This window comes from Apteryx rowi, unplaced genomic scaffold (assembly GCF_003343035.1).
Source record: "Apteryx rowi isolate R43461 unplaced genomic scaffold, aptRow1 scaffold_92, whole genome shotgun sequence".
Classification (NCBI taxonomy): domain Eukaryota; kingdom Metazoa; phylum Chordata; class Aves; order Apterygiformes; family Apterygidae; genus Apteryx; species Apteryx rowi.
Genome location: NW_020451227.1, coordinates 796,082 through 817,443, shown reverse-complemented (window position 1 = coordinate 817,443; position 21,362 = coordinate 796,082). Strand labels below are relative to the sequence as shown.

Below are 21,362 nucleotides of genomic sequence, written 5' to 3'. Positions count from 1 at the left end.
CAGATAAAAGCTTCCCATACTGCAGTGTCAAGGTCATCATCTGTACATAAGTCATAGACGCACACATTGAAGCTGTCAGGCTGCTTTTTCATGAAGGAAATTTAGTGCCAGCAAAACAGGCTGACAGCGCTGCAGACTGAAAGCCTCTATCCTCTGCACGGCCTGAATGATGAAAAGCACAGCTCCCAGCAGCACGGCCATGGCCAGACAGTGGCAGCCCTGTGGGGAGAGCCCTGGCTGAGCCCCGGTCCCACGGGGAGAGGCAGAGCTCCCTGCTGCAGTAACAGGGTGTGGTGGTGGGGGGGTCCTTTGTCTTTCTTTTTGTTAACGAATAAATAAAATAAGAGGGGTTTTGTTTTGTTTTACCTTCCACAGGGCAGAGTTAAAGGTGTGGCATTCTGGAAAGGGATGCCTTGACAGCAATCTGCATGACATGCAGAGAAACCTCTACGCAACTATTGTTAGAATTTGTTAGAAATGCATATTTTTGAGCTTACCGATCCTCCAGTTTCRGAGCATTTGCCTCTATATCCATGAGGACATTGGAAAGACTCTGTCCCAGCAACCGGCCAGTCTCTTGTAGCCCCACGAGCTGTTTCCTCCAGCTTCCCCCAAGCCCTGGAGACAGGGCACCTGTCTTTGCAGGCCTCCCTTTGAGCCCTGACAGGCTCCTTCTCCATTCCTGAATACATACAAATTAAAAAACAGAGGGTGAGACAGCAATGATCCAAAAGGCTGTGCCAGCAGAAGTGATGATGGAGAGAACTAAACTGCGAAAAGGTGATGCAGTTTACCAAATCATTGCAATTTACATTAAGATCAGGATGAACACAAAAGGCAAAATACCAAACCCCCTCTCAGAGTCAGGACTGCAGCGGCTTGTAAAGGATAAGCGGGCCATCAACAGTGCTGAAAAGGGGCTGCAAGAGCAAGCAGCAACCAGGACAGGCAGAYGTGTGGGCAGTGGGAGCTCAGCCCCCACAGCCCTGTGCCCTTAAGTGGTTCCCGGAGGCTCCTTAGCTGACTTTTGCCGTCTCCACCCCATCGACCATGGGGGCTGCAGGCAGTCCGAATAGTTCACCCTTCAAACTTCACCACCAGAGTAAGCGATCCCAGCATGGCCTGCTGTGTCGCGAAGATGCCAGCCTCTCTGGGGCTCGCTCCCACCACCCAGGCCCCTCCAAAGGGGAGGGATCCAGAGGCTCAAGCCACCCAAGGGGACAGCACTGGGCAGGTAACCAGGCTCCCCTTCCCGCCAGCTCATCTTCTCCCAAGCCTTTTGCCCACATTTCAATTTGACCACAAGCTGCTTGGGGCAGAGGCCCACCTTACTACATGGGACACAAATGATAAAAAATGACCAGCACTCTGGCAATGGTTCTTCCAGGGCTTTCTATCCAGTGGCAGCATTCCCCTCATTAAATCTCTTTTTAATACTACCCTGCTGAGACAGCAACTTTCAGAGGTTGTGCATTTTCTGGCTACATTTCAAATTCTGTCTGAAAGCAATTAAAAGTGCTAGCATGGTGCTGAGTTCCCAAGGACCCTGGCCTTGTTTAATAGGTTGAGACTGCCAGGGTAACACAAGTGCGTGTTCACGTTAGTGCCTTGGATATTTGTAAAGACAGTCTGGTCATGATGTGGTACAGAAATACCTAAGAAACCAAAAGAAACAGACTTGCATACATTCTGACAAACATGAAAATATTTTCTTCTGTCTTAGCCTTTATCATCCAAATCCCAGAGAACTCACAGGGACAGAAATGTGGACAGGAAAATCCCCTGTACCTGTTTCTTCCACCTTGTTCTGTCTGTCAGGTATAGAGAGTTTGCCCCCACCTTAAAGGGATCAGCTAGTAGGACAGGACCCTACATCCATGAATATCCATGATTGTCTTGTAGTCCCTTTTTGTTTAAGAAAAGAAAAGAAGAGCAATGATACATACTTTGCCTTCATCAAGGCTTTTTGGACACTGTCTTTACAGACATAATCAGAAAAAAAGAAAAGGAGTGCAAAAGTTCAAGACTGTCCTCAGAGAGTAGTTATCCGTAGTGCACTGTCAGACTGAAAGGATATTTTTCATGATGATCTGTCTTGGGTCACTTTAACATTTTCATAAATAATTTGGATGATGAAAAAGAACATGCTTACTAATTCTGTAGGTAACAAAAGCTTTAAGAAAGTTTGAAGACAGAACTAGAATGAACATGATCTTGACAAATTAGAACAGTCTTAAAAACGTAATCCAGTGAAGCCAAATGCCATGGCCTACACTTACTTAGGAATAAGCACCTGTATGAGTGGGGAAAGACAAGGCAACAGTAGTGCAAGAAAGTATCTAGGATGTTTGTAAGGAAACATAAAATTAATAAGAGAAGTTATGGCACTGAAAAAAAGACATGCATCATAAAATGTGGTATCTATAAGAAATCCCCGTGGAGTAACAGTAACAATCACCCCAGCAGTCCTTAGACCTCAGCTGAAACACTGCATTTAGAAAGCTATGGGCCAACTGAAGAGCCAAGAATGTCAAAGAAATAGAAAACATGACACGATAAACCTATCAGAATTTTTCCAACCTCCTGCACAAAGAAGACTGAAAAAAGGTTAAGAGCTGTGAGATACGAGAAGGACTTCCCAAAACCAGGAAGGAATAATCTAGTCTCTGTCTACCTGAGGAAGGGGAAAAAGTAATGAACTAATACGTCAACAAAGAGAGTTAGGCTGACCATCAGAAGGGGTGGGGGAATGCCTTTAACAGTGATGGCCAAGAAGCACTAACGAGGTTGCTTGGGGAGGCCAGGGAATCTGTCACTGGTAGGATACTGGTAGGAACAGGCTGGACAAATCCCTGCCAGAAATGACACACATATAGCTGGATGAGGTGGTGGGACTAGATGCCCTGAAGATCTGTGGCAACACTGAGCCCCCAGGTCCCCTGCCGATGCTCCAGCCGAGCACTGCTGCAGGAGCACGAGGAGAGGGCACACTGCCGAGTGGCCACATCCCCGTCACCATCAAGGATCTGGTCAGCTCRCTGCTATGCTCCATGTGCAGGAGTCACAACGTCCAGCAAGTTCCTGAGAGGTTGACCAGCACTCAGAGCAACACTGCTTAAAAACATACCCCTCTTCCCAGAACTATGAACAACCTCTGTGTTAGAAATGTAAAAACGCTTTCAGAATTAAGTCTCTGACTGGCCACAGGAAATACTAAATGATATAACCTGGCTTGAAGGGTTTATGTGAATCCAGCCAAAACTTTCTGAAGTGGATGCCTCAGATTGGGCTATTAAATCCTTATGCTGAAGCCTAAATCAGTGGCCTCATTTTCAAACTCACACTGAGTACTCAGCAGCTCCTGTAGAGTTTAAGAGGAACCAGTGATTGCTTGTCACATCTGAGAACTCATGCCACTTTGGCTCTGCAATGTGGACCTGAAAGAAATTTTCTATGCAATTTTTCACAGTCCTAATCCTGGTATTTTGTGAATACTTTTCCTATCTTTTTTCTAGGCCATTATTTTCTTTGTAATATAAAAATAAATATTTTTTACATTAAAGCAAATCCAAAGTTCCAACTCTGGAAAACTTCAAATGGTGCAGAACTTCAGGCCGAGAACTACACAGCTCTTGAAGATTTTACCACATCAAACACAGTTTACACTCCTACACCTCCTTCCGCATTCAGAATTATGTTTTGACTTTCATTATAATCACATTCAGTCCCCAGTCCTGCTTTGGAAATTTCATGGCAGCAGGCAGGGACATACCTGCCAATGCACAGCACCCATCTTTAGTTAAGGCACATGCAGTCATTAATGCTGCAACCAAGAAATGGCTGCACAAAGCTTGTGGCCCAGAACCCACAACACTCTCTTCATTAAAGACATGCAAAAAAGAAATACAGAATACAGCCTTAAATGGAGAGATTTTGTAACTGTCATTTTCCAAGAAATACAATGATGACTGTTTTGTAGCTTAGCAATAGAACAAGTATGCTGCAGGCATATACCTGTAGGAAGGACAAGTAGTTGTGGTTAGCTACAAATATAAAAGAACAAGAAAAATTAATTTTGCCCCAAACTTTAAATATTTTATACAAAATGCCTCATAAACACATCATTTTGGGTAAGCTGTGAATGGAAATTCCCAACTTTACCCAGAATTCAAACTGCAAGAACACAAGTATTTCAGAAATTTTGCCATGAGGATGCACAGCCAATAGCAGATGCCTGGAACAGTAATTAAAGCTCAAAAATATGAGAACAAAAGGACACACTAATGATTTTATGCTATTATTAAGGAGAATATGACATATGTGGTGGGATTACTCTCCTAACTTTGGACATCTAAAAGGCAGACTTCTGCCTTGGAAGTTGCCACCCTTGTTTGGCACCGTAGTCAGAGAGAAACAAGCACGTGGTACTGAATGAAATCAGTTTAACAAGGGTACCAGCATGTGCATAGCAGTGAAAATAAGAGCTTTTACTTGCTTTAATATTTAATATTTTCTTGCATTAGCAGTTGGCTTACTTTAGTTTATTGCATTTATCTTAGGGTTCACTTTTAATTTATTTTCAAGTGTTGGAATTCATACATCCCAAATTTGCTGTCCTTTACCCTTTTTTTCACCTTCACAAACATAATGAACAGTTAAAAGATTTCTATGGAAATACAAATCTACCAGGAAATGGAAATTTTACCTGGCCTAAGCTGCTTAAGCTATCTTAAATGAAGTACCAGTTAATAACTAATTTACAGTATTTTAAAGACATGTTTCTTCAGACATGTTCATTCTGTCCTTTCATTTCCCCACCTAAGAAACAAAATATCTCAATGATATCCTTGAATCATGCTGAAACTGGAAATACAATGAGTACCTGCTCAGCACACTTCCATCAGATACAAAGATCAGCTTCTGTTATTTCACTAATTTCCTCTTGATCACCATTAAAACATGACATTATCATCTTCGCATTAAAAATCCTACCTGCTGATGCAAAAAAATCTTCCCACTTCCAATGAGTAAACCACCCTGAAATGCAGCAGTTATACATTTGGAAACCATTTCCCGCTCTTGCAGGTAACACTCCTGGTTTCTCCAGTCTGACACCACCRTGCAGAACCAGTCACTCAGTGGCAGCAAGCAGGAGACAGTGTCACCATGGCTGGCCAGGTCAGCTGCTCACAGCTGAGAGCCTCCGTCATGCCACCGCTGCTGGGAACACACCATCTCATGTCTGTTCCCGCCACACCATGCTTCACCTTGCCACCATCAGGATAGGGACAACCCACAGGGCTAAGGAGCCATTTCTCACCACATCCATGACAACATGGACTTCCTTAGTTCAGGGTAGAACTACACATATTTCAAGAACTGACTTTGAATGCATTGTCTCTGACCAAGGAAGCTTTTGTTACTGTGAATTATTTTGTCTACAGGTATAATTACTCTGGTTCAAAGAAGAAAGAACTGGCACTGAGCTTCGCCTTATAAGAACTCAGATATATTTCAAGATGCGGAAATAAATCCTGAACTAATTTAATGTATTATCTATTCCAATCAGTGATGTTCAGAACAATAYAGACAATACTATCACGACTTCATAACTCTTCATCAAATAGGGCTGATACGACATTTGTGCTTACCTTTAAAAGCAAGTACTAAATATTGAACGTGACCATCAAGGAGTTATCCCAAGTAGAAGAGTTGGATTTGTGGGCAACTCGAGCCCTGGAGGATGCTGATGTACTAGGATCAGCCCATGTCAGGCACCATACAGACCTCCTGAACATCCACCGTCAGCCACAGGAGGGCAAAGTGAGCATAGCCTAAGAAAAGAAACCAAACTAAGGAAACCAGACCAAGTTAGGCTTACATGTGGTAAAGACAGAAGGTGTCAGGACCAGACAAAAAAAAAATACAGAACATTTCTAGGCATCCTCCAGACCAAAGTTTTTTTTCTACTCCTTTGTTTGCAGCAGGAACCAGCTTAGGAGGAGTCCCAGCTGGAGCAGAGGGGTTCAGCCAGGTTACAGGTAGCCACAGTCAGCTGTGAGGTACCGGTAGAGCCTCTCTGGGGGCCAGACACCCTTCACGCAAGCACCGTCCCAACCGGCAGCACTCTGCACACAGAAAATCAGGTCCCAAAACCTCAGCAGCGTCCAAGCAGTTTGCCAATCTGAGCACTGAGCACCAATTTCACAATAAGCTTATTTGGCCATCACAGACACTGCAGCTATTCATAATTCCCCCTCAATCAAAAACAATTTTATGATTTAAAAGAATATTCATTTTTCATAAAGGCTGGCATCACCCCAGCAATCAGGGAACTTCCTGGCAACCATCCAGATACATCCACTGGTGGCAGCAGTAATTCTTTCTCATTATAATGTTTATATGTGCATAAATCCGAGCCAGGTGAATTCACAATATGCAGTAGAATGACAAATGTATCACATGCAGTGAAGGGTCAAGAAGGTTATTGCAGAGATTCTTCATCACTACATGACAGCATGAATCAAATACACTGTTCTCAAGGTTTTGAGGTTCCCAAACTCATTGCCAAATTTCTGCTAGGCCTTAGCCTTTAACTTTGCCCATAGATTTGCTCTAGTTTTCATTAGACAGATAACAAAGGTAAGCTGTATATGACACTTTTGTAACCAAATTTTCATGTTTTTTAACAATGCACAAGAATTTTTTTTAATGTAAATCTTGTTTTTTCCCTAGAAATACAAGGCTGAGCTGCCCAGCTTTGCTGCAGGATCTGTGGGAAAAAAAGGGTGCTTATTTTATGCATTGGTCATCTTACCTTAGAGCTCTTATGTACTGGGTTTGTTTGTTTCCTTCCCCACTTGGGCACATTCTCTTTTCTCCCTATCAAAAAATCAAGTCTGGGAAGGGATCTGACAGAGCACGAGAGGTGCTCAAGATTTTCATTTGTTCTTTGGATGCTCACATCATTGGAAGGGGGAAATGACTGCAACAGGTCTCTTGCTTTTGTGCTGCCTAATCAGAGCACAGATGTTGTAATGTGAAAGACATACAAAACAAAAAGACTTCAAAATCAAGTAAATGACGTTCTTCACAGAGGGATATCTCAAAGAAGCAAAGCCAGGGGAAGACAAATTCTTTCAGATGCCACCTTAAAAATAAAAGTTGGCTGTGAATAGTTGCCAACTGAATAGCACACCAAAATTACCACATAAATTAGCACCTCCAAATTATTACTTTGGAGGAAACCCAGGTTTCCTGCCAAAAAAATAAAAACATGCACTCTAAAGCCCCAACGTTTTAAAATGTGGGGCTATATATTTTTGTCTTGTGGTTTACAAGCCGGTAGCATCACCATGTCAAGTGCTCTCATGCTTGCCTTTTTTTTTTTTTTTTTTAAATGAAAGCAGCCTCACATTATCACAAGACTCTGGTAGCTTGAGCCTTAAGGAAAATACTGACTATCATGAGACTTCTAGTAAAAGCACAGAACTGTACTGTGAAACACAAAGATGTTTAAACATAGAGGGCTTGTTTTATATATGTTCCATTTGCATACTTGTGCAGGAAACTCATGCCTGGTTTGTTCCCTCAGGTGGCGCAGAGTTGAGTTTTCCATCTTAGAACTGAATTTGCAGTTTCCAGGTGTATTTCAAAAGGAATTTGAAAGATACTCTACTTGTCTGCAGGTATTTCAATGCCATCACTCACCCAGGAACTGAACAGCTGCTACATTAAAGGGAAAGCCCATGAGTCAAAAGCAGAAAAGAAGAAAATGTTACAAACAGACCTGAGCAAAAGGCAGCTTATGATTAAGTCATGAGACTGTAATTAGGGGCGCAAGAACACTGGAATATTCTAACAGAGATTTTCTTTGAGGCTTCCACCTTGGGAAGGCAACAGGCTCTGCCATAAACGCACACAAGATCTATGTCTGTTCTTTGTCACGGATCCCCGACCCCTCGCAGTGCTGGCGCAGCAAGAGGGACGGAAGTAGGGCCGTCTGAAGGAGAGCAGCAGCACTGTGCACATGTCGAAGGACATCTACGCAACAGGTAACCTCTAACGAAGGCTGGATTTTACAGCATTTGGGAAAGAGTACTGGGCATGCAGTAGCCCATCCTGACACATCCAGGTCTGCTATTAAATCACCCCAGTTACATATTTTCAGGCTAGAATGTTTAGATCACAGTTGCAATGGGCTTGTAGATGGGCAGGAGAAACGGGGTGCATGAGAAAGTTTAAGACAAAAACAGAAAGAAGGGATAAGACCAAAGAACCAGGGGAGCAGCAGGAAGTTTTATTGGACTATGGGATGCAAGAATGTGAATATAGACAGAACAAAAGAGCATTATTTCAAAACTAAGGGAGAGACAAGAATGACAGAGCCAGAGATAACAGGAGCCAGCAGGGGAACAAGCTCTGTGGCAGACAGAAGCAGAGGGACACTGCAATCTGTAGGCTAGAAATTCGGAACAGTTTCAGTAACAAAGACTGATACCTAACGGAAAATAGGAGGATGTCAAAGATTCTCTCTATAGCAGGCAGTTTTGAGGAAGATCAGGCTCTGGTCCTCAGTTTGGGTGAGGAGGGGTGAGAGAAACACTAAAAAAATCCTTTTGCTGCTTTGAGGTGTTTTGACTGGCTGAGTTAATTCACTATTTGCATATAATTAGTTTTTGCTGCTAGGTGGTAATATTTGCAATTTGGAGTCTAATTAATCATTAAGGCACTAGAGTCTTTGTACCAACTTTTGAGAAATTCGATATTTAATAGAGGTTTTGCTTTGTGTTATGTCTTTGTTGAAAATAGGCTTGTCAGCAAGGGACAGAGTTGACAGCACCCCAGAGTTGCACATTTATACAATCTTGACCATCAAGTATCTTTATAAGCATTTCAAGTGAACATTTTAAAATCAGACTCTATACTCAGAATAGGTTTCACTAAAACAACCAGTCTATTCGGTGCAGAAATGGATTATAAAAAGCCAAATACACACAAAGGGTATAAAGGAGGGAGTAAAAATAATCCCAGTCTTTACGTGCATGACTGAGGGGCCCAAGTCAGGCACCCTCTTTGTCGGACATAGCCAGTGAGATGGGCTTCTCCAGACGACAACTTAGAGCTTTGCTGCTCTGAGCCATCCACCACCAACAAGGAGGTGCTTTTTTCTCCACCAGTTGTACAGGGAAATTAGGGCAGCCTGCATGTTGACCTCTTCGCGTAGACCCAAAACCAACAATACCATCTCTACACACCTATTCCTGTGCTCTGATTTCAGTCCCGTTGTCCAAAAGGCTGCCACAGGATTTCTCAGAGCCATTCAGCATCTGGGGGCAACTGTCAACTTTCCTATCATTTAGGACAGCAAACACCCCCTTGTGAACGCACAGCTTGGGGAATCCGTGGCAGAATAGGACACCTGTGCCTACAGGTTCAGTTCTGCCCTTTTTTATGGGGAACAAAATGTCATATCTGCTAAAAGCAAGTGCTCCTAATAGGCCAATACCAGGCAGTGCAAAGAGGAAAGAATATGACTCTTGAACTCAGCTGAACTTAACCTAGCTGGCAATTCCTTCCAGCAGCTCCTGCAAACTCGAGCAGAGACCTCATGGTAACCTTCCCGGCCTTTGGGCAAGTAATGAAACACCTTGAATAAACTTGCATTGATCATCTGGGCAGTCAACAGGAATTAAAAGAATAAAATTCATAACAGGAAGGTCTGTGAATATCAAAACTCAAAATAAAAGCCTCAGTTCTTCCTGAGTAAAGTAGACAGAGGAAATGGGACATATTTCTCTCTTACACTGATTTACTAGAACTGCACTTTGCATTTTTGCCATTACCATTAAAATAATGGTTTGACTGACAGGATCTCATTTTTAGTTAGCCAGATCAACCAAGGCACAACATCAGCATTTCTGAAAGCATCTGAAAAAGTAGCCCTCTTCTGCAAGAAAAACTTATTTTCATTTGAAGATTAAAGGTTCCAGACAGCAGCAACATATTTTTATCTGCCATTTCAAAAGGAAGGCATGAAAACATCAGGCTGCACCACATGAGAGATTAAAAGATACAGGAAGACAACTCACAACCAATCTTGCTTCTCATAGGTCTTTCTTCCTTAATCCTGTCCAGCAACAGCCTTTAACAATAACATTTAACTGCATTAATCAAGGATTATTAGCAAGAGATCTTAATGCAGTGTTTTCACCCATTGATCTCAAATGCACACGGTTTCACTATCAAGTGTTATCATCCCCTAATTCACAGATGGGAGAATTGAATGCTTTGAAGCGAAGTGACCCACCCCACTCGACAGAGAGGTCTGCCCTTTGGGTAGGAGCAGAACTTGCCCACTAGACAGAGAAGCTGAGAAAAAATTAACACAAAGGCAAGGTCTGCTCATCAGCTGTGGTGAATAGGGATCACTACAACTTTTTTCCATGGTTTGTCTTCAGCAGCAGGAAAAAGCTGTCACTCTGCTCCAAACTGTGCTGTGCAAGGGGAGACAGCTGGGAAGCGGAGAGAGAGCACGAACAGTAGAAATACCAGAGCATAATCTCCCTCGTTCACCTAACTTCCCTCATCTATCCCATCTGGCAGAAGCCTTGATTAATCAGCAAACATAGCAGAAGTGACAGCATATTAGAAAAGCTGTCTAAAACCCAGTACCTCCACTACTCGTATCCTCAGTAGCATTCTTGCTGGGTGAGGTGTTTTTAACCAAACAATGTTTTCCCAAAGTGTACTGTTTTTCCAGAAAACATTTCAGCTTGGAGATATACAGCTTGCAGTTGAAACCTGCCCTGGGAAAGCAGGAAGGGAGGATGTACAGAGTCTAGGAAGAAAGACGCTTGGTTTTGCAGGTCAGTGCCACAGCTACTGGCATGGGGGACCTGAATCTCCAGCAGTTACATTAACAGCCTTAAGCATCAGGACAAACAGAAGCAAAACTTGTACTGCATTAAAAATACACCCAGTATTTGTACTCCCAAATCAGATGTTTCCATTTTGATGAAAACAGTCCAAAAAGTTTGGTTTTGTTTCAATATGAAAAAGACACAGATAAAAACCTTGAAAGCTGCAGCTAAGAGGGATCATCATTCTTTGAACAGCTCTGACCAGGATCGCTGCCAGGTCGAGAGCATGGAAATGTACCCTTGTAGAAAACATACCTGCACACAGACTGCACCTCTCTCTCATGGACTTCTTAGTCTCCTTCCATTAAGCACTGGAGGACATGAGCATTAATTTCTTCTGTTGGATAGACCTGCAAACAGCTATCTACAGAAACCTGTTTCAAAGAGACAGCTGAATCAAATTTTTTCCAAGCAATAAAGGCAGACTCGACCACCTCACAGTTAAGTACTGGAAACAGTATGACAGAGCTCCTCACCTCATGCTTCTGCAGACTGCTGCAACTCTGCCTCTCTGATTAATGCCAGATTTCCCAGGCCTTTAACAGAGCTCATCTGCAAGCCTTAAAGGACACTTCTACAGCCTGGTCAGCAAACTGTGCAATTGCATATTAACTATCCAAGGACTTGTTAGACTTTCAGCTCTGTTTAGGTCTCAATTTTTTTTTTTTTTAACCAGTCATAGCTGCTGCAGCTGACACCAGACACGAGAGGCTTTGTCACTTCTGCTCAGCATCAGGAGGGTTTTCACTTTCTGTCATAACCACTTAATGCCACACAGAACATGGAGATTAAGAGTTCAGTTGCTTTGCTGTTCTCCCAGCAGTCTTTTCTCTCCAGAAGTTCATTCCGAGTTAGCACAGTTCCCCCACGAGCTCTGCTGCACTAGCAAGGCTGGAAGGAGCTATGTGAGCAGACCCAGGAATCTCACCAGACTGGTGGTTACTCTTCAGAATTGAGTCACATTGCTGGAGTACCCCATCCTTGCCGGCTCTTTAAACAGATGTCTTAAAAGCCGTCTACTGGGCACAACCCCAGAAGCAGCATCACATCACGTGTAGAAGTAACATGCATGACATTACACACCCTCTGGTTTTTGGAATTGCCCAGACTGTTGAGAGTTGCTATAGATATAATTCAGCTTTTAGTATTCCATTTTTTTTCTTCTGTGATCCCAGTATTAGCCTAACACTTGTGTACTCCAATCTTTGAAAAAATGCTCTAGATTTTCTAGATTGCAAACTTGCACCACCTATCGACAAGACAAAACCATTGTTTTAGAGCAAGAAACTTGATATAGAAATTTAGCAATGATCCTTAACAAGGAAACTCATCATTGTACTTCCAGCATCTTACATTTTACAAGCTGTTGCCAGACACTAGTGTGCAGCTGACCTGACAATACACTTATGCCTGCCTACACATCCCCCCAGCCCCAGGCAGCAGGGGTTTCAAGTCTGTCATGGCTGATGAACCTGCAGCAGCAATGGGGAGCCTCCCCTCTGCGAGAAGCTGCACTTTGCAGGGAAGTGTCCCACACCACCTCCACGCGCGCAGTGGCTCACCTCTTGCTGAAGCATTTCTGAATTATTCATCATGAACAGTTGGCAGAGTACTTCCTCCATCTAAAATTAACTTTCATTCTTCTATGTTTTTCAAGTGTTCAAAGAAGATTTCTTCAATTTAATTTATTCTTACTGCATAGGAAACTCTTACCCAGCTTACGCCCAGGTCATTGAGCCTGCAGCAAATGAACATCCATCCCTTGCACCGGTCGCAGACAGCACGGGCATCCCGCCGTGCAGAGTCACTTTGTCTGCCTGCTTGTACAGCAAGCCCCAGGTGTCTGTCACTGCGCTCTCTCAGACACCAGTATCATCACAAACACTACATTATATAATACTTTTCTCCAGCATCATCTGGTCTCTGTGCGCAGCAAATAGCAATGAATATTTTGGGAGACCATCCCAGGTGGTGATATCTGTGGTGAATTCTCCAAATGCCAGTTGCAGCTACAAACACTGACCACCATGGAGAATTAGCACAAGGCATACCAATAAACAAAGGATAATATTTCTTCTTCACATTAGGCCACCACTCATCAGCCTCAGGGCACAGCTACCTGTGCAGGAGGCATCTCAACAACCCTTACCACTCAAGCAAGAGCTGGCATGACTAAGACGGACGTGAATCCTACCTCTCAGGCCGGCGCTGGGATGCTCTTCTTGTGTACTTCCCCAGAGTGGGAAAGCAGATGTCAAACACTTTCAGAACAAGAGTTCAGAAGAAATACAGTATTTGTGGTTAGGCTTTTCCCAGATGATTTAGCTGCTATTCAGAATGCCCCAACTGTTTACCACAGAAATAGTGTGTTAATTCCACTATAATGCTCTGAGCTTCCTGCTGTGGGTATTGTGGATTTGGTTCATATTATAACACTTTCAACTCACAGGCTTCAGCATTACCAGAACATATTAGACTCCTACTCCTTCAAAGCTGTGTATTCACTTGGGAAAGCTGATTTTATTCTCATTTTCCCCATTCTGCCTGGCCCATACTCCACCTCCTACTAGCTCTCTTTTTTTTTTTTCCCCCCTCAAAGAATCAAATCAAGACAATGGTGTCAATTTTCAGATGTGGTCCAAGCATCTATGATGCTCAGGGATTCATTTAATTTTCTTCATAAAAGTGACACAGGGAATCAGAAGGGGAAAGCGCTACTGCATAAATACCCCAACCTTGCACAGTACCTTCCAGTTCCTCATAGCAAATCTATTTTTCAGAGACACACATTAGGTCCCATTTCCATTAAGTCTGATCAGTTCCATTTAAGATGAGGAAATAGAGCCAGCCTGCACCAGCTGAGAGTTTGCCCCAACAACCATAAAACATGCAGAGCAGAATGGAGGGCTGAGCTGCTATTTTCTCCTTTCAGTATCTAAACACCACTTCTCCACCTTCTGCAGTAACAGAGTTTTCCTTCAGCTTCTTGTCAAAGCCTCACATCCATGCTAGGACTCACCTTTCTCTCAGATTACTATCACATGGGTCTGCTTTGATCTCCTTGCCTGCAAACCTCACATCTTCTCTTCAGCTCCCAAATCTTTTCTAACCTCATTAACAATATATTGAAACACGTGTAGCTGTCAGAGGCTAAATATAAACACAAGTGTTGCTGCCGTCAGCTCAGCCCGTGGGCTTGCAGCAGGGAGATCCGAGCTCAAAATCTTCGGCTCAAGAGGAGGGCTCAGCCCGTGGGTGCCAGAGCATCAGAGCAGAAACATCACCTAGAAGGGGAAAGACTGGCCAACATTTTTGCCCAAGTCATGTACCAAAGTCTTCACATCCCTGAGTACCACAAGACGTGGGCAATGAACAYTGGAGAAACCGGAGAGGGCAGAGGGCTTGTCTCAGTCCCGGCCCCAAAGTCCCTGCTGGTTCATGTCCTTCCAAAAAATTTCTTCCAGAGATTTCCACACAGCCCCAAGGTCTTTAACAAGTAGAAGAAAACATGCAAAATGGGAGTGAAAGGTTGGCTGTCCTGAGTTAGGCTATACTATGCACAAGTTCAGCCAAAAGAAATAAAATTTAGGGAGGAATTTTCAGAAATGCTTCAGTGACTTCAGCTGATTTGCCTGAAACTCAGAAATTCTACTTTTTGTGACATTTTGACACTTGGCAATTAGGTGGAGCTTTCCTTCCTAATTTAAACAATGCACAAATCCTTCCAGGGCAATCAATCAGCTGGAAAAAAGTATGGGTCTAGAAAAATTTGAGGGTTTGGGATTTCAAAGTTTAGCTTTGAATTTTATTAAAGTGTAAAACTGCTTCAATACAGTATCAATTAGGAGAGAGTTTGCTGGAGAAAGCCAAAAGTACAATTCATTTGTACTCAATACAAGGTACAGTTGCCCAGAATGATTTTGAAAATAACAGAGACTATTTCAATGATTATGTTATATATTGATGCATCATAAAGGACTAAAATGCAAATGATTCAAAATTCTGAAACTACATTCTCCAAAAGCAAAAAAAAGATCTTTTTTCCTGTGGAAGTTTTCAAAGATAGAGGGAAAAGCCCACTTCCACAACAGAGCTTCTTAGAAAAAAAATTAATGTTTTATTTCAACTTTACTGGACTGATCCACTAGACTTAGGAATTCATTTAATCTTTGAGACAGCCCAAGCATATGCTATATGCCACCAACTCATATGTTATATGCACACACCCAAGGCACATTACCCAGGACTTAGAAGAGACACAGGTAAGATCCAGAGACCGATTTAATTCCTTGTGCAAAGGAAACAGTTTTGTACCAGTTTTGATGTTCAGTTTTACACAGCACAGCATCTTCCAGATAACAACAATCTCCAAGCACCAGTAAGTATTCCATGCCAAAAAAAGTTATTTCTTCAACAGTTTTTAACAAATATGTCATATTTTTTCAACTGATGTCTATTAATATTACCCAGTCCATTAAACTTTGCATGAGCCCTATTTGGAAGGTCTGTCAAATCTGACGTATTTTAATCCATTTTCTTCCAACTCTTTTTGATATATGGAAAAAAAAACCACTGTCTTTCTTCATATATCACTAGTTAATTGCTGAACAACCTATTGTAGCCTGGAAAACAATATTATTATTGAACGTTTCTCACATGTCACTTGCCTGGGACACTCCCTCAAGTGTGATAAGGAAAGCACCAAAGAACATCAGTAATCCAGAAAGTGTTTACTGACTCACATGAGGGCCAGATGCTCATCTTTATTATAATATTATTTATTTCTAAAAATTATGTATAAGACAAGTCTTTAGATATTCAATAATCTGTTTATGGGAAATGACTTTACACAAAACATCAAATGAGTTGACAGCAAATTGAATTTAAAATATGATTTTTTAAAATGTTCATGAAATTCATATTGCTTTAAATATAAATTAGCAACAGTGCCAGGAGGGATGAATGCATTTCACTGCTTGACTGCAGATAATTTAAATGTATGGTTTTACCTACATTCCTTCTATTCATTGTACTTTCCTATTAAGTGGTGAAGGAGCCTCCTTAACCATTCCGTTGCCTGGTTCGCACACATTTCTTGGTCATGTCAGGATGCAAGGGGTACAAGGAGAAATCTTTGGACAGGCAAACTGCTGTACAACAAATGCAAGATGTGAAGTGCTCACAGGCAAAGCCMAGTTATGCTGGATGCAAAGGATGCCAAAAGAAAACCAATGGCTGTGTACGATGGGGGACATCATTTTGTTTTCTCAGTCAACTTCTCATCTTGGCACCAAGAACAATAATTGCACTACTGAACATGCATGTATCCAAATTAGAGAAAGTACATCCTTACAACCTCTGTTCCCACTGTATTTTTTCCCATCACTTAAAGCTATCTTGGTCAAAATCCAAATCTAATAATTACATCCTACATAAATTCTTCCCACAGCTTTAAATAGAGTCAATATGCTTTATTTTCTGCCCGTAAGTAGTGTGCTTTTAAAGATTTGCTGCCTGCTACCCTGAAGTAAAGCTGAAGTGATCCATACAAATTATTTTTAAAGGTCTTTGTGCTCCTAAGAGAAAATACTCTCAACTTCAGGATCTTACTATTATTAATAAATTCATATAGCAAATAAATAATACACATTTGATGGTTCATACTAATCTGACAGCCACCTTAATAATTACATTCCCACAGATTAACAGGCTTGAATAAAATTATATCCAAAATTTCACTTAAAATTTTAATTCAACCTCTGACATGAGAAATAATCTTCCTTTTGCTTCAGTACTTCACATACACACTCCAATGCCTCTGGCCTTCCTATTTCTGCAGTGTAAACAAACCATGAAGCAACCAGTGTACTCAACCAAGAAGCAATCTAAATGGTCTCCACAGCCTGACYGCAAGTGGGAAATAGCCAGAAACCACATACTTGAGTGTCTTCAGAGTCCAGATGCCTGCATAGTTCTCTGCTACACACATTTAGACTCTCGTTTCAACCTAACTACATGACATTTAAAGATGTAGTAAAGCGTCACAGATGTACAAAGTTTAAGAAGAGTCCTTCAACAGAGAGTGACAACTGAAATAAACCTCCCTGCGCAAAATCAGCTTTGCGTATTTTTCCACCCTCTATCAAATTACAGCATCCTAAAATTATGTTAAGAGAAGCGCTGTCTAAAATGCGAGTTACTGTATTTCATCAGCTCTCAGAGATGACTCAGGATTACAAGTACTGAAATAAGATGAACACCCTGTTCCAGTTTCTTTAGCTAAATTCTCTCCCTCAAATAGCATCAACAAGTGACTCAGTACAATGTCATAACAAACAGTACTTTTGTTATAGCTATGTGCTTGGCAAAAAAACAACTCTCAAATAAATCAGTCACATTTTATTGCATTTGCTAATCAAAAGATCTTCACTTTGTTTTATCTTGGAAGAAAAACAAGAAGGTATATAAAGCATAATATTCTTTACTTGCCATCTGGTTATTATTTCCATAATCAAGTGGGGAAACTATATAACTGCATTTCAATGAACCAAGAAATAACATTTGGGACTAAATTTGGCTCAAGTTATAACACCAGTGTTATAGTGACAGAGTATTGCTCTTTGCTTTCACTGAGACCAGCAAAATGGGGTGTCCTTTTCTCTTTCAAAATTTGGTTAAATAACCCTAAGATCTAACGCCTTCAAGCAAGGAAGGAAGTGACTTAGGGCACAGCAGCACCAACTTGCTCTAGATCAGAGTCACTTATGCAGTGAATTAGCAGTATCATTTGGGGTCTGTACACAGGATCTGTACACTATTTTAGATTTTTTTAGTACACAAAGGAGACACAGTGCATCTCCTCAGGGGCCCAAATTTATTAGGTATCTCCAAGCACTGACTTTATTGCTGCCCTCAGCCATATCACTGCTATCCAAGCATCAATGTCTCTATTGTCTGCACTGAAAGTTTCTTATAACTGGGAATCCCAGCAAAACAAATAGCTGCTCCAAGCCTCCTCTTAAACAGCATTCTTTGCTCCTTAGCAGTCAAGTTACCACACGTTATATCTTGTGTTACATTTGAGAAAGAAAAACATATATCACTACAATAGCCAAATCATAGGGAATAATTCTGGACCAAAGGACATACCATTTGGAGAATCCATTCATTTCCACCAATCTAGAAATCTCACTAAAAATAAGCTCCTTCTCACATGTAGCTAAGTCAATAATTAGATGTAGCTACATGAATTAGTTATAATCCAGAGACTACATGGAATGAGCATCATACTTTAATAAGGAAAAATTATATTTGGCTTTTGAGCATGGTGTGTTTGTGGCAATTTTCTTGCAGTGGAGGGTGCTTTATAAAAACTATACATTCAAACAAAATATCAATTTTAATTCTTCCCTGTGAGAAGTGAATTTGAGAACACTTCTCAGAAGCACAGGAAACCAACCTTGCTATTTCTTTGGCCACTCTCTTCCAAACATCAGGCAGTTATTTTGAAGTTTGGATTTTAACAAACAGTAGTCGAAGGTCATTTTCTACTACTACTGCTACTAGGCAAACAAATCTGTCCACCTCTATCTGTATTAAAAAAAAGTAAATGCCCTGAGTATACGAATTTTTTCTTTACTCTGTTCTTGCTATTTTACCAACATGAACACCTGCTCTTCATCTAGCTCAAAGTGTTTCAGCAACAGAAAGATTTTTAAAAGTTTGTCAAATATTTTGTTAACAGAGGTTTAAAAAAAAAACACTCATGACTGAAGGACATGCCATAGAAACACTCTGTGTAGTTCAGGAGAAATATGCCACCTGATGGCAAAGGGTACAAGTTACAGAAGGAAAAAAAAAAAAAAGAAAACAGAAGATGCAAATGAACTTTTACAAAGCCAACAGCCTAAACTGTGATGTGTGCTTGTACGTCTAGGGAAAACAAATACACAAAAGAAGGAAACAAGGAGCAAACAGAGCCTCTAGGTTTCCAGATAAAGAGCTGGCTAGGCCAAGAGGGGGGAAAGCACGAGAGCTCAGGCATCAGGCTGGGCCATAACGCAAGTGAGAGTGAACCAGCCCGGGGAGAGGGGGCGTCCCTGCTGCCCCGGCTCCCTGCCCATCTTGGGTAGGCACCTCGGAGCAACAGCACTAGTGCCCACATCGGGGATCCCCGCAAGCACCACCTCCTAAACCGGGACCCGGAGCCCTGGCACGTGCACTGCACCATCCCAGCAGGAGGGCTGCGCAGCCCTTGCGGAGGCACGGCCTCTCTACCAAAGTGGAGTTTTGATGGCATACAGGTGAGACCTGGGCAATCAGCATTATATAGCAAATTATGGTTAAAGGGATCATTTTTTTCATCAGTGGTGCCATAAAGTAGCTGGCAGGGCTGCAGCTGGATCAATAGAGGTGTCAGGCTCCTTTCTTGCTGCAGACCAGGAGAAACAAAGAAAAAATTAGCTTGCGCTTCCTTTCTCTACAACCCTGAATAACATCCCAATGAGCACTTTCACTGATCACCTTCAAATACCCACTTACCTAACAATTCATTTTCCTTACCTATAATGTTGTGGTTACGCCTAGTGATACGTACAGAACTCAGGCAATACAGAAAACCTCTCATTATTTAACACCTATTTCACACTGGCAGACAAAAGCAACACCTATATCACTTCCCCATTTGACCTGTTATTTTTGTGCAAGATGTTTCAACATCAGCTTCCATATGTAAGACGGACTGCACAGCAGTCTTCCTAAAAAAACTCAAATCTGCAACACAGTGTTGGGTTTCATCACAATACAAAAAGAAAAGCACTAGCAATGCAGGAAAGCTGAACACAAATGCCTGGGAGGGTAATGCCAGGTTTGGAGGTTTTGGTGGATGGGGTTGCTTTTGTTATTTTTAGTGACCTATCCTATGCATCAGTGGAAAGCAGATTCCTCCCACGGCCCCATAGATTTATAATGTTTGTTATAGCTAGTGTCATGTCATGGTGGTTCAGGTATTCACATGGATAAGGCATTTGGCTTGTAACCCTCCCTTTCCAGTTCAAGAAATAAAGCTATAGTCTTGCAAATAGTTTTAGAATTACTTCACATTTGACTTGCAACCCAGCAGGTCAGAATACTTTTGGTCATCTTCAACATACTTATTCTTGCTGTGCAGATATGTCCATATCAAAGCAAGGGTAGTCTATGCAGAATACCTTCTTTATGTCCTATAGACATTAGTTATTTTATCTCAAAAGAATTATTTGTATGAACCATAACTGGAACTAACCACAGAAATATGACGAAAGTACACCAAGCTATTTTAATGCACTCACACTGCAATGATGCTACTAAAATTATGTGTTTTCTTAAAAAATTGTGGAAAGGCATATGCATGGAAAAGTATATCTTTATTTTGTAAAACTAAACATTTTTCTGCTGAAGTGAAAAAAGATTACTGTTTTTAGGTCTATTTTGAAAAGGATGTAGCTGTTGTTCATTCACTTATCCCACCATTGCTCTCTTACTTCAAGTTCTGGATCAGTCTTGGCTTGTTCAAGTTTTGTTCGGGACCCTTGAACTGGGTGTTCAGCCTCTGAACATCCAAGATAGCAAAATGGGCAGGGGTACATAGCTGCTAAAGCAGGTTTCATGCTCTCAGGGTACTTAACACTCTGCAATGCCTCACACGTGTGCTCACTTTCTTGACCAAGATTTCCATATCAAACGCACTTGATAGATCAACAAACCCCCTGCCTACTAATTCAGCTAAGTACAATGCAAGCACTTGCTCTCTCCCACAGGGATGTTATACAGTCACAAGAAGGGGAAAGGAGGTGGATGGTAACATTGTGAAAATACTTGACAAGCTGTAGCTGAAACTCAGTGGAGCATTTTGTCAGCAATGTGCAAGRCAAATGTTCTCTATTTCCCCGATTTTGCCAATTGGCTGACCACAGGCAGCTGACTCCGCGTCCCGGCGCCCATCCTCTCCCCTCCACCGCATACTAATGGTACAGATCCCCATCTGCAAACTGTCCAGACACAGTCAGACAAAGGGCAAGATGGCAGCAAGCTCTCCGTTATTAGCTAAATCACTGTTCAAACTCCAAATGTTTACTTACGTTGGTGAAACACAGAAGTCTAACTTTTTGATAGGTCCCAGATTTCGAGCTATGCCAGAGAGAAGAGGAACATCCTAGTTTTGAAGTCATAAATGCTGCTGGGAGCCCACAGCTATATTTCTTTAGCCCTTATCTGACTGCTGAACTCTGTCAGGACAGAAATGATTCCATGCTCTCCGGAAGARTCAGGCTCTTAATGTGTTTCTTTAATAGTTGCTTCTGTCACCGCTGACTAGATTAAAAAAAATAAAATTAAACTGAGATTATTTAAAATAATAATTAAAAGCTGACCTTCCAACAGTTAGGCCAAACACTGTGCCTT

The 21,362-nt window shown here is 41.7% G+C and overlaps 1 protein-coding gene across 14 annotated transcripts in view; it reads right to left on the bottom strand.

Moving 5' to 3' along the window:
• Nucleotides 1–21,362, bottom strand: part of NABP1 (nucleic acid binding protein 1) — a 73,235-nt gene that overhangs the window by 34,924 nt on the left and 16,949 nt on the right. For 8 of the 14 annotated variants that reach the window (XR_003257857.1, XR_003257858.1, XR_003257869.1 and 5 more), the window contains exon 5: nt 498–682. Coding sequence is in view for 1 of the 14 variants with exons in the window: in XM_026091712.1 (XP_025947497.1) it covers nt 498–682 (185 nt within the window). In the remaining 13 variants the exon portion in view is untranslated. Of the gene's footprint in view, nt 1–497; nt 683–5,651; nt 5,835–20,307; nt 21,273–21,362 lie in introns of those variants that run through there. The other 6 variants (XR_003257866.1, XR_003257863.1, XR_003257865.1 and 3 more) reach the window with 4 other exon arrangements.